The following is a 19,167-nucleotide window of genomic DNA, read 5'->3' on the forward strand; positions in this document are numbered from 1 at the left end:
CTTTCTCAGATTTCTAAACCCAATAAAAGCCATTATGCATTTCTCAAGAGAAGCTAATAAAATGGTGACAACTCTTCCAAGGTTACAAAGAAAGAATCCAGGAAAAATTATTATAGTTTTAAAGGGTAATAATGTGCAGAATAATTTATATTATATATATATTTTTTTAAAAACATATACCAAGAAAATTAAGAACTTAGGTGAAATTGACAAATTCTTTGAAGAAATATAACAAAATTGGCACAAAATATAAAATCTGAATTGACAATTAATAAAATAGTTAACAAAAGATATTTAACAAAAAAAAGACAACTATAGTGAGAATTTTAAAATATTGCTGAAATTAATTAAATATAACCTAAATAAAGCAGAGAAACTGAACTCATTTTTAAAGCTTTCCCATGAAGATATCTCCAGACCCAAATAAATGATAGTATCAGTGATTTCTATTAAATATTCAAAGGATTGTACATTAGCACTGTCCAAAAAGAGAAGGAGGAAATACTTTCTAACTCATTTTACCAGGCTAGCATATCCCTAATGCCAAAAACTGAAAAAAGAAAATTAACAATTAATATCTTCCATGAATATATATGTAGAAATCATTAGCAAAATATTAGCAAATTGAATACAAAAACATATTAAAGGACAATAGACTATGACTATGTAGGGATTATCCTTGGACGACAAATTTGTTTTAATGTTCAAAATCAATGATGTAATTCACCATATCAGAATGAAGGATAACAACCATATGACCTTCCAAAAGAAGCAGTAAAAAAAAATTGACAGCTTACAATATTCATTCATGATGAAAGCTTTTCCCAAATTGTCTTCAGCTAACATCATAATTAATGGTGATTGTGATGGCTAATTTTATGTGTCAAATTGACTGGACCATAGGGTGCCCAGGTATTTGGTCAAATGTTATCCTGGGTGTTTCTTTGAGGATGCTTTTGGATGAGATTAACATTTAAATTGGTAGATTTTGAGGATAAAGCAGATTGCTTCCCATTATGTGGTGGGCCTCATCCAATCAGTTGAAGGCTTGAATAGAACAAACAGACTAGGCCCCTCTGAGCAAGAGGGAATTCTCCAGCAGACTGCCTTTAGATTTCATCTGCAACATTGGTTCTTATGGTTCTAGAGCAATTCCTTTAGACTCAAACTGGAACACTGACTCTCCTGGGTCTCCAGCCTGCTGCCTACCCTGAAGAATTTGTATTGCCAGTCTTCATAATCACGTGAGTTAATTCCTTGTAGTAAATCTCATTTTTTAATATACACACACACACACACACACACACACACACACACAACCTATTGGTTCTGTCTCTCTGGGTACCTCTGACTAATACAGTGATATACTAAATGCTTCCCCTGCAAGATCCAGAAGAGAAGGATGGATGCTCTTATCACTTTTTTTTTAACATTGTACTGAAGGTCCCAATCATCGCAATAACAAAAGAAAAATAAAGAAAAGGCATAAAGATTCAAAAGGAAGAAATAAACTGCCTCTGTTCAGAGATGGCAAGATTTTTTTCATAGAAAATCCTAAGAAATATACAACAGTACTAGAACCAACGAATAAATTTATCAAGGTTGCAAGATAAAGGTCAATACAATTGAGCAAATATATATTTACATACTAGCAGCAAAAAATTAGAAGGTAAATCTGTAATTGCATCAGAACACATAAAACACAGGAATAAATTTAACAAAAGATGTGCAAGGCATTTAAACAGAAAAGTATAAACCAGTAGTTAGGCATCACCTGTTAATCTGATAATAATTGAAGCTGTAGTTTTAAAGAAAAAAAAAAAGGCAACATACACAATAATGGCAATACACATTGACAAGGCAGGCAAATATATTACTATTGAGATTACTTGCTTCAGTATACCAATTGGTATAACCAATAGTGCAATGTCCAGTTGAAGTAAATAAAAGAAACTAGTATACTATATTAAAAGGTAATGGGGGCTTCCCTGGTGGCGCAGTGGTTGAGAATCTGCCTGCCAATGCAGGGGACACGGGTTCGAGCCCTGGTCTGGGAAGATCCCACATGCCACGGAGCAACTAGGCCCGTGAGCCACAACTACTGAGCCCGCACGTCTGGAGCTTGTGCTCCTCAACAAAAGAGGCCACGACAGTGAGAGGCCCGCGCACCGCGATGAAGAGTGGCCCCCACTTGCCACAACTTGAGAAAGCCCACGCACAGAAACGAAGGCCCAACACAGCCAAAAATAAATAAATAAATAAATAAATAATTTTAAAAAATATATATATATATTCTAAAAAAAAAAAAAGGTAATGGTACTTCAGTTTGCTTTATGAATAAAAGGGCTAGAACTGTAGAAGACCTTATAATCAGAGGCCAAAAAAAAAAAAAAAAAATGTTGCCAGTTAAGACAGTAAAACAACAGAGACTCTTATTTAGGTTTACACACCAAGTTTGGGCAGAAATGAGACACGTATTTCTCAGAAATAGGCTTTTTTATTAAAGCATAGGTTTCATTCATCTCTGAAACCTTACTATACTAAATTTAAGTAGACTTTTGTGGTGATTTTCCACTCAAAAAGCCTGGGAGAGTGTACATTTTTTTGATCCATTACTTATGTATCATTAGTTCCTGGATTACAGATAAATCAAATTATTATATTTTCATGTGATTTGCATTTACATTTAAAAAGAAATCCTCTTTTTCAAGTTCCCATTCAAATTAAATAACTGTATCACCTTAAAATCGTATCTAACGTGTATAACATGATTCCCACAATCACAATAACACATTCAAACAAACTGGCTTTGTAAAATGTAATAGAGGGAAAAAATACTTTTAAATTTTAGCTTCTAGAATTCTCAGTCTTTTCTTTCTAGTGATATAATGGTCAAAATTCGACAAAAATAGTTATTTCTCTTTGATAGCCACTAGTGAAAAAATAGTCTTAGGAGCTTTGTGTATGTTCCTATGAGCTCTAACTAAAACAGTCTTGGTGTCAACATTCTAATCACTACATTCACGTGTTTGTCATCATTCCCTTAACCAAACATGCTGATCTTAAATCCCCTTGGAGTTCATGTCACTGTACAGAATTAACCTGTTTACCCTGGTGAGAGTTAACTTGGAGGTTCTGATCAATGACAAGAATTTTCTTTTTCACCTATAAAGAAAATGTCAGTGTTTTCACAATATTTTAGATATCTTTTGCAAATAGTGGGACTCAGCCGACAAGTTAGAGATGATGAACTCTATTCATGATATTACAGTTAATGTTTTATTGTGGCTGAGTCTCACATTAAATGTTGCTATTGTTAAGAAACAGATAATTTTAGTTAGAGGTTTTAGGATATATATATGTATGTATATATAGTCGGTGATCCTTGATATTTAATTCTATGATACATGTTTAACATTGTCTTGCTTTTAACTTTTTTTTCCTCTGGTTGAAGCAAGACTTCAGCTCAAATATTGAAATCACCGTTTGTGCGTTATTTCCAAAGAAATTGTTAAGCGGAATATTTAAAATTACAGGTTTCCTGCAGATTTTTTGCTTAAGAAAATCCTGACACTCCATTTTCTGGTAGAAATTTTTTGGAGGAGTGTATCTGACATGCTGGCTTTCTACCAAAAACCATAGATACACCCTCTTTCAAATTTCCTAATTAATATATTTCATATTATATGTTTCTGATCCAGTTTAGCTGTTTTAAAAAGCTCAATAAGAAATATAAACTAATAATATAATTTCAAATTGGAAATAAACATTTAACTAATTAACATATTCTCTTAATATCTATCTTCAGTTAGTCCGTTTTAAATTTAAATGTAAAAATACTGAGTTTCTGGAATTTTAAAACACATGAAGGAAAATCTATAATAATTGTGAAAAAAAACGTTGTTCTTCATAATCAAAGTACTGTTCTTAGGAAGGTAAGTTAAAGCCACTAAGACAGGTAATAACTATCACAGGGGGGATGTTTGTACTCATTAAACTTTATAACATGCCACTGCTTTTTACTTTCACTTTTCTTTCATTTGCCATCTTTGGAAGAAAAATAGAGTATCACTCGGCATTAGAAAAAAAATTACTCCTTATAAATCACAAATAAAACGTATCTATTGATCTCTAATTGTGGCCTGTTATTGAATTTGCTTTAAAGAGTTCATGCCTTCTGTATGTCTTGAGCTTGAACATTTCCTCTCATCCTCACTTTTGTTCTAGTTGCTGCCTATCATTGTTTAATTACCCAGTGCAGCCTTCCTCTGGAAGTCAGTCATTAGGGAACAGTAAGACAGACTTATGCAGCGTTATTAGCCTTCTTCCCCAAATATGTTAGCTGATTTGCCAGCTAAGTCAGGAAATACAGATGAAAAGTTTATTCATAGTAAGACCTCTTGAGAAGGTGCTAACAATGAGATCATGCAGTAATTTCTAAACATTTATTAAAATGTTCATACACAAAGTAAGATGATGGAAAGAGGGGTCTTGACCAAATAGATTGAATCACTGTTTTTGTCACTCAGAATTATATTTACTCCATTTCTCTAAGAACTTACTGCTTTCTAGAGAGTTTGTAATTGAGCAAAAATAACTACTAGAACTCAGTCTGGATGTTAGAATGATTTGGGGGATATAATGACTTTTCTATAACTAATTTACATCTGCCTTTTTCTTTTCCCTTTTTAATGTTTCTGTTTACTCTATTGTAATATAACCTGGTGAAGTATATTTCAAGATTTCCATGCCTAAGATTTCTTTGAAGAATTCCTCACTGTAGTAGGTTTTACTGAAACATCATTCACGGATTAATTCTAGGACTGCGATGCTCCATAAAGCAAAGGAGCATCAAGGGAAGAAAAACTCATCTTTACAGGTTGGAAGACCTCTCTGTAATATCCAGAAACTGTGTTAAACAGGCTGACTTCTGTTTTTAGGCCTACCTGGAAGCTTTTCTTCACCCAAAGTTAACCCCGTTTGTTCTTAAATTCTTGGGTAACTAAATATATAAATAAAGATGAAGGAGCTAGGTTTTTCTCTTAAACCTCACAAATAACGCATTAATATTTTTCTCTAAGTTCTTTCCTTGTAATCTTAAGATTAATTAAAAAATGCAAGTGGCTACAAAAGGATATTCAGGTAATTGCACTTTGATTAGGAAAATTAACAAATAAAAGACTATCTACTAGACATGACCCAACACATGAGGTGCAGAGCAACACAGAGGGACCTGAGTGTCACTATCTTTTCCTGTAACATACTTGTCCTGAGGACAAATAAGGACCTTAACTCTTACAGCTTCCAACCGGGCTTTCTCCTCTATAAATCAGGTGATAGAGTCATTCTATTCCATAATGTGTTATTTTGCAAATAAAAGTGTTGCTAGTTTGCTAAATATTGATGCCTCTAAAATGAAGATGACTTACATGTGGTACAATTAATTAAAGATACAAATTAAACTTTGTGGACATTAAATAGCTTTTTTACAGGAAGTTGAAAAATTGAAATTTGACTATAATATTTGATTCTTCTGCAGTCATTTAAAACATTCATACATAATAGTTATATTATTATTATTTATGAAAGCATGAGACCTAGAGCTCTCTGACTGTGTGATTTGATTTGTTGGGAGTTTAAAGCTGTAAGAATGCTCTTCTTCCTATTTGGGGGAAAAAAACCCACAAAATAAAATATTGCATTTCAAGGATTTTAAATTTCAAAAACTAAAAGGAAAGAGAATTTTACATATTGAAAATATTTGCACAGTTTTATTAAATTACAGTTTTGTTTTGCTCCTATCATTCTTTAAATGTCTCTGTATAAAATCAATTTATTATGAATGATAATAAATAAGTTAACATAAAGATTGCTAAACAAATTCAATGGTTTTATAGAAAAAAATTTGCTGTTTATTTATTGCTTGCCTTAAGAATAATTTCTGACTACCTCCTCTAGGGTCAATAGTTCATTTAAACAGCCCTTAATATTGTCTAGTCAACCCAGTTGTCTATGTTTTTAAAGGGGCAGGCATATAAGATTACTATCAAAAATACAATAAATGTATCAGTTTATTCAAACACAATGAAATAAGTGTTACTAACTCACTGCTATGTGAGTAACTCATTCTGCCTACATTTGGGCTGTGTTAAACTGAAAAGGAAAATTAAAGAAGCAAGCTAGTAGGTAGAGTGTTGAAGTCTGACGTAAAATGAATCCAAAAAAGGGACAAAACAGAACAATAAAAAAACGAACTTTAAGTCTCTTATCATGAATATGAATTACATTTTCATTCATTCAATAAATATTGATTGTAGACCTACTATGTGCTGGGCACTATTGTAGATGCTGGGAAGACAGCGGTGAACAAAACAGACCAAAACCTCTGCTTTCCTGGAATTTACATTGTATTTGCTTAATTACATAGTGTTTTGGATGAAGTCATCTTTTGAAAGTCTCAGACATTGGTCACAGATGGACTGTAGGCTACTTGGCATCCATATGCATCCCTACATTTCTAACAATACAGTATTCTGGACATTATCAGGCTTGTCATAATATAGTATGTATTTCTTAGGTTTGGCATATTACTCCATCAGTGAAGGGTCTCCAGCAACCCATCAAATATAGTTCAGAGTTAGAAAATTGTTAGGACATTGTTAAATATTATGGAAGTTGTGTAAACTTTCATTCTGAAGGATATTAAAAATAGATAATTCAAGGTTTTACAGTGAAGATAGAATAAGAGATTACCTTTTTTAAGTTAGGCATGGTCTCCTCCACAGAAAAAGCTCATCCCTACGAGATTTTTCTGTACTTATTCAAAGAGTGTATCATGTCTCTCTTGAAAATCATGATAGGTTGAATCACTTTTACTAATGGAAGCAAGACACAGCCTCAGGAACGTCAGGTATGTTGCTGCCCAGAACAGATTAGGACATTTGGTCTATTCATTTTTATGTTAATCCCTTCTTGAAGTTGTACACCTCTAAATTTAAAGTGCTCAGTCCAAATTATTTAGTTTTTGCTGTGGTTGCTCTCTGCAATACCCTTACCATAATGATACAGGCAAACCACTGTCTTTTCTCTGCCATACGCTAAGAGGACTTCTTAGGCAATGACTATCCGTTTTGGAGATTTTGACAATTTTCTCATTGTCAGTTTTATCATATTTCCTTACCTTTTCCAGTAAATTGTACTAAATCATATATTTTGCAGAAAATATAATGTACTGTAAATCTTACATTCATGTCATTCTCATTATGCATTTTAATGGGGAAATTTAACGAGGAAACACTGCATAAAGAGGAGAATGATAAAGAAATGTGTCTTATCTCAACACTTTTTAGTGTGGAAATGGGTGGATTTCTCTGAATCAGGAATCAAACGTGACACTTTCTTTTCTTGATTCCTCAGGGCTAGGATGAACTCATCATAGGGTCCAGATAAGGTAAGTAAAAGAATGTTATGTGATCAGATAAAGATCACACGTAGGCATTCATAACCCATCTTAATTAGTACCAATCATGAAACTAATTAAACTAAACCTAAAAATAAAGTTGTGCTGGTTCCTGTGAAGACCTCTGGGCTTTGTGTTAATGAGCTGATCTAAATACCTGAATCTTCAGCTGCAGCGGCTGCTGCTTCTGCAGAGCCCTCTAGTGGAGAGCATGGCTATAGCAGTTTCCTAAACCAGGGACTTGACAATAAAAAATCTTTCATGAAATCCAGTGAAGTGAGCACTGGCACGTGCCATTACTCCTTCACATGTTTACATGTGATGGTACCTCCAATAGACAGATTTCCTATATGAGAGCTTGACTTGTAAATTTATTCCAGCTTTTGTATTCCAAAGTGAATTGAAAAAAGTCTAAGTTTTTACTTGGACCTTGACTTCTGCAAGTGTTTCAAAAAAAATAATTATGGAATATTTAAGCCTAAACTAAGTTAGAGAAATTGAAAAGTTAACACATTTGAAATAATAAGAATATAACATGCATATTTTGAATCCTTTTATTGCCATAATTAAGAACTGATGGAGGGTTTAATTTTTTTTCTAGAAAAAAACTTATATCATCAGTATATTTGTAATTAAAGTTTTAGGTGCATTCCCCTTTACCTTGATTTATGTTTTTCAATTTAGTTAGCTTTTGAGCTTCAAACACCTCTGTAAAATGCATATTTTTTATTTAAGGAAATAGATTTGGATATATAAAAACCTAGAGTTTGTGACCGAAGTAACTTCCGTTTTAACTTGAGAAATACTGCACAGGTAAAGATGATTGACATTAAGATGTGGATTACCTGCCGCATTTTAAATTATTTATCATTATTTAACCACTATATTGACATGACAGAATAGGGATCACTGACCCGTAGCACAATCTAGGAGACAAATTAGAAAAGCAGGTGAGGTTATTTGGGCACTTGTGGAAACCAGAGCATCCGTGAAAAATCACAAATGTTTGACACTGTTGAATATAAGATCCCTATGACTTAATACGGATTATTTTTCCGGATCCCAGCTGAATTGACGACTATGGTTAGACAAGCACATAATCAGTTAATTTTTCTGTACTGAGTAATGCTATTTTATGTTCAGGCTTACAAGATGCTTGAGAAACAAAATTGAAGCCATGTGTTCTCAAAATATACTTCTACGGAGCATTTAATAATCCTTTACCACCTTTCTTTTTTTATTAAAAATTACTCTGGATGCACCTACATTTTTACCTAAGCCATAAATATAGCTTCAGTTATGACACCATTAAAACAAATTTCCTTCAATTAGTTAGCCATATTGCTATTATTTGTTTTACCGAACCATATATCAATGCACCAAAAAGCTCATAAAAGGCTTATTTGTATTTCAAATTAATTCATTAGAAATGAAAAAATTACTTTTTCATCTTTAGATAAACTTCCTCATACTTGTAAACACAAATTCATTTTGTATTAAGTCATAGGTTTGTTTTTACAATGGTTTTCCTATGTTTGTTAAGGTTGTAAATCTCCTTGGACAGTTGAAAATTGGCCACTTAATACGTATCTTGAGAAATTATCATCCAACTGTAATGATCACATATTCAACATATCTGAAATAAAATGAAAGAGATTGTCATACATGTTTGTGTTGAACAGTGTCTTCTCTCTTCTAGATAATGTTTGGTATTTACCTTGTCAGGAAAGAACTTAAAATACTGGACAGATAATTTATGCCCTTGAAACAGTTAATTAACAATGCAGATCAGTAAATTATAAAATGCTTAAAAGAGTGATTTAGATAGAAGTGAAATAAGAATTCACAACAATGATGAATTCATCTTGACTATATACCTTCAAGAAGAGAGGGATTTAGGGTAATAAAGTATTGTCTAACTACTTTGTGGGAGCATTAGGTTTATCTTGAAGTTTACTGAGAGATAAGGTTGAATTGATTCAGCTATGATTCCCATATTTTTATCATCTGGTATTTTAATGCTTGTATTTAAATATATATCTATATATTTATATTAATTTTCCAAACAAAATTTATGTATTCTGGAACTCTGCCATATAAAATATTGTCAGATCTGCAAAGACATTGCCTAGGAACTTGTCAGAGTTGCAGAATTTCAGGCCCTGTCCTGGATTTACTAAATCATTTGAACTAAGATTTTCTAAGTCTGCATTTGAACAAGCTCCCCCAATGTCCTGCATATTAAAGATTGAGACCTCCTGCTCTAGAAAACACAATTGGCTAGTGTACTGACACAGTATTTCGTGTGTGTGTGCATGTGAATGTTTTTAAGTATATAAGTGTATACGTGTGTGTAGATATGAGTATTTCTCAAAAACTGACTTAAAAGGACTGCGATACAGGTTCTGTTTCAGCCAAAACACTCCCTTCACTCCCCCACCACCTCCAGCCGCATATGCTCTTGCTCAGAGTTTGCTCAGAGTTTTGGGATGTTTTCCTTAGATTTCAAGATGAACTCTTGGCTTGTTTTGACTGTCTTTTGGCAAGAGAAATGGAAGACTAGGAAATAACGGCAGTAATAAAGTTTGTTTTTAAAAATGGAGAAATGTTCCAGAGGTAATAGTGAAAATGAGTATAAGAGTATGTTTTAAATAGCGTTGGTTAGTTGTAACAAGCAAATCACATTTATCATCTATTTTTTGCTTTTCTTTTGATGACTTTATAACAATTGAATGAGCATTTTTCAATTAACTCAGGCATGCTAATTTTTATATTGATTGCATAAACTTGCACGTTCAAATCCAACATATATTAATTCAGTGGATATCAGTTAAAGCATAGCAAATTAATTTGTGCAACCTACTGTGACTATTTTCAAATCCAAAATCCAGTAATTGTTCCAAAAATCACAGCCCTTTCAAGACGTTTTCTTGGATTATTCTGTTCTTCTAATCACCCTCAAACACTTCAGTAACAGAAGATTTCCTGCAAATTTTCTCCTAGGTATTTTTTTCTAATATTTTCTTGGTATAATGTAAGATCTTTCAAATACTTTTCCTGTTGTTGCCTTTGACTGTGTTGAACATAATGAAGTTGCTAATGTTTTAGACTTTCTTTAACTGTAAAATGATAGGCTCCAAAGAGTTTTGTAGCTCTAAATATGATTTTTCTGAGAGGGGATTCCTAGTCCTGTGGTCTTTCCATTAACTGGAAAAAACATTTTTGTTTTTAATTTTCACCAAACTCTACCTTTTTTTTTTTTTCTTTTGGCTGAGTGTTCCCTTCCTGAAATTTTCAGTTCTCTTGTCATCTCCAACTCACTCTCTCTTTACCTTTCTTTTATGATATTTATTCCTACTCAGTGAATTCTGATAATTATACATCCTCCATCTGCCTTTTGAACATTTTATTTAACAGGATTGAATTTTCTGTCACTGTTTATGATCCATCTGGACAATTTCATCTACTGCAGTGGCTTAAGCTACTACCAGTCTGCTAATGACTGTTCAATTTGCAGTCTCTAATCTGTCTTCCCTTCTAGGCATTTACATCTAACTTTTGGCATAAATATATCTACACGTGCATCTCACCATGTCCTAAGCAGAAGTCGTTATTTCCCCACCTTTTCTTCCTATCCCAAATTTAATCCCCTAAACTCCTTTGTCAATTAATTGTATCACTAGTCAGCTAAACACAGGAGAGATAAATCTTATAGGCCTCTTCCATTTTGTAATACTCTCACTATACCTTGCTTTCCCCTTTTCTAGGCTTGCCTTCTCTAAGCTAACCTTCTTGAAAGGGTAGTACATTTACTGTTTTTACTTCCTCACTTTCTATTTACTCTTTTATCTGAATCCTACTTGCAGACCAATTACCCCACCAAAACTGCTACCACAAAAGTCATTAAAACCTTCAATTGTCAAACCCAATTGTCACTTTTCAGTCAATATCTTATTGGATATTTTTGTTGAATGCATTTTTTTTTTTAATTTATTTTTGGTTGCGTTGGGTCTTCATTGCTGCGCACGGGCTTTCTCTAGTTGTGGAGAGTGGGGGCTACTCTTCGTTGCAGTGCACGGGCTTCTCATTGTGGTGGCTTCTCTTGTTGTAGAGCACAAGCTCTAGGCACGTGGGCTTCAGTAGTTGTGGCACGTAGGCTCAGTAGTTGTGGCTCACGGGCTCTAGAGCACAGGCTCAGTAGTTGTGGTGCACGGGCTTAGTTGCTCCGCGGCATGTGGGATCTTCCCAGACCAGGGATCGAACCTGTGTCCCCTGCATTGGCAGGCAGATTCTTATCCACTGCGCCACCAGGGAATCCCCTTGAATGCATTTTTGACCATCAGCTGTTTGTGAAACCCTTAAAAAGTTGGCTTCCAGTAGGCTAATCCCTTCTAGTTCTTCTCTGTTTCTGCCTCTCTTAAATACAGGCTTACCTCATTTCACTGAACTTTGCTTTATTGTGCTTCGCAGACATTGTGTTTTTTACAAATTGAAGGTTTATGGCAACACTGTGTCAAGCAAGTCTATCGGTGCCATTTTTCTAACAGCATATTCTCTCTTCTTGTTGCTGTGTCACATTTTGGTAATTCTCATGATATTTCAAACTTTTTCATTACTATTATATTTGTTGTGGAGATCTCTGATCAGTGATCTTTGATGTTACTAATTAATTGTTTTTTAATTAAAGTACATTGGTTTTTTTTAGACAATGCTATGACATGATTAACAGACTACAGTATAGTGTAAACATAACTTTTATATGCACTGGGAAAGGAAAAATTTGCGTGACTTTCTTTATTGTCATAGTTGCTTTACTGTGGTGGTCTGGAACCAGCCTGTAGTATCTCCGAGGTCTGCCCACATTGGTATATGCTCGGCTTTCATTCTTGGCCAACTGATCTTTCTGCCAACACTTTGCTTACATGAATGAACCTACTTATTTTTTCATACTAATTACAGTGGTCCCTCCCTCAGCATCCTTCAGGGATTTTTCTAGAACCTCCTTGAATGCCAAAATATGTGAATGCTCAAGTCCCTTACATAAAATTAGAAGCACAATCAATACAGTCAGCCCTCCATATTATGGGGTTCAGCATCTGAGGAACAGAGGGTCACCTGTATTTGCAGAGGAAATTATTTCCAAAGGAACAATTCCAGTCAAAGTCTTTGTCTCCTAATAGTTCATCTACTCTTGGCTTTCCCTCAGGTCACTTCATCTATATAAACCTAAAATAGAAATTTTGTATTATGCCCATTCTCTCTTCTCAACTCTCTCTTGCAGTCCTAACTACCTCCTCACTCAAGCCACAGATTGAAAGGCCTCCTAGACATATCCAACTACCTCATTGCTCTTAATCAATCTATGAAGTTCTTTGCCAATTCCACCCAGTTACATTTGTGTGATTTGTAGTTCTACCATCACTGCTCAGTATGAGACCCTCTAGATCTCTTTTCTAGATCAAGATTAAAAAAATATATTGAATGATTTTAATGTGTCAAGCACTAGGCTTACACTTTATCTGTACCATCCCAAATCTCATATAATCCTTACAACATCCCTATGAGATAGGATCTATTATTATTAGAATTTTACTAAGAGTAACAGAGCCAGGGCAGTCTGGTTCAAGAGCCCCACTTGTACCTCTGCTGATGTTGGCTATTCTATTGTGAAGGGATCCTAATTGGTCTCTTGGCTCCTAATTGGTGTTTTTGCTTCCGTTTTACCCTCCCCACTTAACTATGTCAAAATGATCTTTCTAAAATGCTAATTGAACACATCTCTCTTCTGCCTCACATCACCCTCAAGTCCAGGCTCCTTAGAACAGCTCACAGAATTCACTAGAACCTTGCTCCTCCCTAACCCTCCTGTCTCCTCTTACCCATACCCCTTGACACTGCCTCCAAATCCATGCGCTAGTAATAGAGGTATATGTTATTTCCTCCAAAAAGCATGCTTTTCATGTTTAATCTCTCTTCTCCGAACTCTGTTCTTTAAAACACATCTATCCAGGTACCGCTCAATTGCCATCTATTCCAAGGAATTTCCCTTTAATTTCTAACTTGAGATACCCCCACCCCTCCACGTTGTACTATGAAAATACTCTACATGCAACTCTATCTAACACTTGCATAATTTCTTGCTGTGATTCTGAATTATTTTAAAGGGCCCTCTTATTCATGTTTTTGACCTCAGTGTCTAGCACATGATTAAGCACATGTTAGGCACTCACCTTCTGTTGAACTGAACAATGAGGGGAATTAAATATTGCAAATGTCTTAGTCATCTCCCTCTTCCTCAGCCCCCAAAATCCAGTTTTTTCCTTTGGGGTATATAGTTTGTTTCACCTCAAACGTGTATTTTAATTTCATCATGTATCTTCCTTCTTTCTGTCAGATGGATTCTAGTTCAGTTCCTTATTAGTTATTTAAAAATGGCTTCAAATCTCACCATTCTGCCTCAGATTTTCCCTCCTTCACATTCAGCAGTGGTTCTCAAATGTCAGGGATCAAAAGGATTACCTGCAGAGCTTGTCAAGTTGCAAGTTCTTGGGTCCCAACCTCAGAGATTCAGATTCCATGAGCCTGTGGTGGGCAGAAGGGGTGTGCACTTTTTTTTTTTTTTTTTTTAGAAACCGTTTATTTTCCGTCAAGCTATTTCCATTTTAGGAGTTTGTGGAAGAACAGTGTAAGACCACTCAGTGGTTGTTCCTACCCACTCAGTGGCCAGAGCAGTGGGAGCTGCAGACCAGTCTTCAGTGGCGGGCTGAGCACTCCAGTCAGTGGGGAACTGCTGAATAGGCACAGAGGGCACCTGCACACCTTCGGACCAGTCTGCCACCTCAGGCTGAGTAGCAGTGAACTCAGGAGCTGGAGCAGTCCATTCACCCTGAAATTCCTCCTTGGTCACAGCTTTCTCAGCTGCCGCCTGCTCTTCCTTTTCAATCTCTTCAGGATCTCTGTAGAAGTAGAGATCAGGCATGACCTCCCATGGGTGTTCACAGGAGATGGTGCCACGCATGCGCAGAACTTCCCGGGCAAGCATCACCACATCAAACCCACTGAGTGAGCTCCCTTTTTAGGATCTTACAACAGGATACATCAAGTTAGTCTGAAAACAGAAATGTCTGAGAGGTCCTAAGTGAGAAATAATGGAGAAAAGCAGAAGAAAACACAGGCCATTTTAAAAATGTTTTTTCATCTCTCCTTAAAGCTTTCATACATTAAAATCATACATTTGTAGCAAGTATTACTATCAAACTCCACTCATTGGGCCAGAGACCCTTGTGGTGTTAGCAAAAAACTTGCCCCTCAGGTAGCACACTACCTACACTTGTGAGTTCATTGGCCAGTGGCCTCAACTCCAAGCTCTAACAATGTGCAGGGGATGTGCACTTTTAATAAGTATTCCAGGTACTTCAATAGCAGGTGGACCCTATACAACAGGTGGAGATGCTCAATGCTATCAGTAAATTTTTTTCCTAAAACCCAGATATGATCAAGTTCTTACTTGCTGAAACGCTTTTTATGTCCCTCTTTCATCTAGAATATATTGTAAAATCATTGACATGTGGCATAGAAATTTCTGCAGTTTCCAATCTGCCTTTCAGGGAACATCTCCTACCACTCTGTCCCCCCTCCTCTTCTCTTTCCTGTATCCTAGCCCTTTTGGTACCACATATGCTCTTTGCTCTATACATGTCAGATGCTTTCTTTTGCCCTGACTTGGAAACTATTATGATTTTGTTTATGTTCCATCTGCTTGCCTGCAGTGCCTTCCAAACCATTCTCCAATTAGCGAACTCCTACTCATCCTTCAAACTACAACTCAGTTATTACTTTTTTGATGAGGCTTTCCCTGAATTGGCTGCCCACACCTCTATCCCTCCTACTACTACTTTGGCTAAATTCCTTGCACCCCTATGTTTGCTGACATCATTCTTTTTCACATCTATTCAAAATGGCATTCAGATTATGGAAACTTCTTGTTGTCCAATGTCTCTTGAGCTAGAGAGTCTATAATTGAGAGATCCTATATTATTTACTTTCTATTCCCAGGCCAGGAATTGCTTTTTACTTATTTTCACACTATTGTAGCTTCTTTCAAACATGAATGCCTCTTTCCACAGTGACAAGCGGTTTAAGTGTGAAAAGAGAAGTAGTGTAAGGGGAAGCCAGTATACATGGATATCAGCACATTGCCATGTTTTTCCAAAATGTTTTTAAATTTTGTCACTTCCAAATAAGGCTTTATTTTTCTTTCAAGTTTCAGAAAAAATTTATCTGAACCTAGAACAATGGAAAGACTAAAATTGTGTTGGAACTTTAAAAAGTGCCAGAGTCACCACTATCTGAATCTTCTGTTCAGTACCTGTCATTATTTTCGATTCTGACAGACTTGGCACTTGAAGGGGGTTCTACAGCCTCCGGTGACATAATGTGGGAAGAAGTTAGAGATACAAAGTAACAAGGCACACACACAAAAAGTTAGCAGTCACTCTTTTTTCCTGGCTTCCTCTACCCACCCACCCCCAACCGTTGATCCCAGCAGACAAACTAGTATCAGAAGCCACTTATTTAAATTCATGTGAAAATCATGTTCTCTCATTAAAAACATAGTGTTTGTGAAAAGAATACTTATTAGCAAAGCCTTTCAAATCCTTATTTAGATTCCACAACTTAAAGCTCTAAAATTGATCACTGATCTTACAGCTGTCAACTTACCTTTACTTTCCAGAGTTGTGCAAGGAATGTAAGAGTCTTGTTTTCTGTTTAGAATAGGAAAAGATTGATGAGCAGGAGGATATTTGAGTGATCATTTTCTGGGGAATATTTTAAAGATACGCAAGAATAGTTCTCAAAATAGAAATTACAAAATTATTTGGCTGAAATAGATTGCAATTATGTTGTCCAGCAAGGGAACTGGAAATAAGAGAAACCATTTATAACCATGGTGTAAAGTAAGTGAGAAAGTGTAAGGACACTATTATTTAGTCTTTGGATTTGGAATGCTAAAGAACAGCTTCCAACTATTATCAGATTGGAAGTGGCTGGAAAGCTAAATGGGAAGCTGTGAATTATGCATTGTTTATCTCACAGAACTCAGAGATCCGAATGCTAGATAGTGAAGGAGGGAGGGTAGTGACGCGCTGTCAAGAACTTCAGGCTTGACTTCTATTACTCTTATTTATACCCACAGCATAGAACAAGGGATGCGTGCTGACCTGCAGCTATTCCTAGGGCTGGGTTTGCTCACTTCCTTTGGATGCTGAAGGTTACTTCCTAGTTTGGAAAACCAAAGTGCACTTTATGCACACGGAAATCCTGTGCCAAATCTCTTTAAAAAGTCCTGACACCACTTGGTGTAGAAGTGAAGAGACTTTCTGATCTGGGGTGCGTATTAGTGTCTTTCTGCACCAGAAAGGGCTTGCGAAGAGTTATGATCCCACTGAACACAGTGAAGGAATAATCCCAATTTTCCTTTGAATACAATCAACAATCTTTTCTTTTAAATGAAGGGCTCCTGTTCTTTTAATAACAAACATTTCTCTGGCATTTCAGTTTCTTTTCCATTCACTCTGCCATATGACACTCTAGCAGGGTTTCTGGTTTCTTCAGGGGATTAACCTACAAGAGCATGTACTGCAAACAATAAAATAGCTGCTTTCCATTGAAAATAAGGAGGGGGTGTTTTTCTCTCCCCACCGCTACCCTCCACCACCGCACCATCATAACTTCGGGATTTCCTGCGCCTTTGGTGACGCCCGCGACCCCCACCCCCTTCCGCCCCAGCTCGGTGCTTCAGAGCTGTCTGCGAGACCCCGCGCGCTGTCCTGTTCTTCTTCCGCGCTCGCTTCCGACGGCACTAGGACCCAGGGATGTCCCTGAGCGAGGTTCGAGGAAAGGCAGCCAGACTCCTCCTTATCTCCAGTGTCAAACTTGACATCAGCCTGCGAGCGGAGCATGGTAACTTCTCCAGCAATCAGAGCGCTCCCCCTCACATCAGTGGCATGCTTCATGGAGATATGCTCCTCTCACTGCCCTCTGCACCAGCAACATGGATTGTCACCTCTCCATCCTCCTCCTTCTCAGCTGCTCTGTTCTCAGTTGCTTCGGGGAACTGATTCTCCAACCTTCCAATGAAGGTAAGCCAGGTACAGCGACGCGCACAGCCCTGCCCCGCGGGGCTAACGCTCTTCCAAGCACGTTCTCACCGAAGCCTTTTCAGGTCTTCGAGGTCCCTCCGAATAAAGCAGTTTGCTCTCAGAGTAAACTAAAGAGGTGCTTTTATTTTCGGCTGTCTTCTAAAACACTCTAAGAGATAATTTTGGATTACCTAAACCTAAAATGTGTTTTAAATCTGATACCAATTCAAGCAATTATCTTGTTTGCCAATTTTAAGCAGAAAGAAAGAAAAATCCTCCAGTTTTACAACCCGGTATGTTAATTGCCAAATAGTCATGGCAGTATTTTATTTCCTAATTATGACCATGTAGTACTCTGAGAAGTTTAAAAGAATATTCCACCCTCCTCTCTAGATTCTTTAGTATGTTTAAAGGTAATGACAGGTTGTTCCAACTTAGGATCATGGCATTTAAGAATGGGCTAAAGCGAAATCAGAGTTTGTTGAAGCGGAGATGTGTGTGTGTGTGTGTCTGTGTGTGAGTGTGTGTGTGTGTGTGTTTATGTTGCAACTGCTGTATTGAAGTGATGTGTATCCCACCAGGCGGTGGTTTGCTCTGTGGTACAGGTTCTAATGAGCAGCATATGCCACGTTAACACAAGTAATATTTGCAGGAATTACAATAAGCTGAGATTGGATTTTCTTTGTTTAAGGGCTTATATACGAATAGGAGAATGTATTTAATGAATAGTGAAAACTCCTGGGTAGGTGTAGTAAATAACTGAACAGCAAATTAAGAAAGAATGTTCATATGCAGCAAAGGGTATTTCCTTAGTGCTGGGTTATTTATTTTCCTCCTAATGGGCATTCATCCCTTTTCAATGGATTAAAGTGCAAACCTAATATTAAGGACACCAATGTTTCCTATAAGATTTTGTGCTTAATAGAGACATTGCCTTTTTCCTGTATACCTTTTATGATCTATTCCTAATGATTTGTGAATATAATCGCTAACTCTTAAGAAAAACTTTTCTGAATAATTGATTGCTTTCAAGCAACACTTACAACTTTGATTTCCTCTTAATCATTTTGAACTTATAACAATATTTAGCAATTTAGCAATACTGAGAAGTTGATGTGCAAATGCTACATTTTATGTTATGTCACTAACTAAAAAATATATTGGCAAGCCAGTACCATTGTATATTATATATATTATTTTTTAAAAACACAAGTAAAAACTCAAAAATATTTAGAAACTTTTTAATTAAATATAAAAACTGCCTCTCATATTTGGTGACCTACTTTCACTGCTAATAGAGCAGTTTAATTTCATTCTTTCCTTAGTGACTGCTTTTATCAACTTGGCAGATTTCATTAAATTTTTTGTCTTTTTTTATTGGGAAATTAAAAATTCTAAAATAAAAGGATCAAGAAATTATCTTACCTTCAAGTGACTTTTTTTTACAAATCAAATTAAAATGTTTATTTGAAAGTAATGGTCAATCATTTTTTATGAATGAAAGGCAAGCGTAGTTATCTGTATAATGAGTAACATATAAGTATGTTAAAATTAGTGTTTATTCTT

General features: G+C 35.9%; 1 protein-coding gene across 3 annotated transcripts in view; it reads left to right on the top strand.

Annotated features, from left to right (window-relative positions):
- Positions 1-1,764: 1,764 nt before the first annotated feature.
- The window catches only part of EPHA3 (EPH receptor A3), a 378,027-nt gene continuing 360,624 nt past the window's right edge, over positions 1,765-19,167 (top strand). For all 3 annotated transcript variants that reach the window (XM_082392423.1, XM_082392424.1, XM_082392425.1), the window contains exon 1: positions 1,765-17,601. In XM_082392423.1, coding sequence (XP_082248549.1) covers positions 17,514-17,601 — 88 coding nt within the window. In that variant the 5' untranslated portion in view covers positions 1,765-17,513. The remainder of the gene's footprint in view (positions 17,602-19,167) is intronic.

This window comes from Balaenoptera borealis (assembly GCF_965194805.1).
Source record: "Balaenoptera borealis genome assembly, chromosome: 5".
NCBI classification, from domain to species: domain Eukaryota; kingdom Metazoa; phylum Chordata; class Mammalia; order Artiodactyla; family Balaenopteridae; genus Balaenoptera; species Balaenoptera borealis.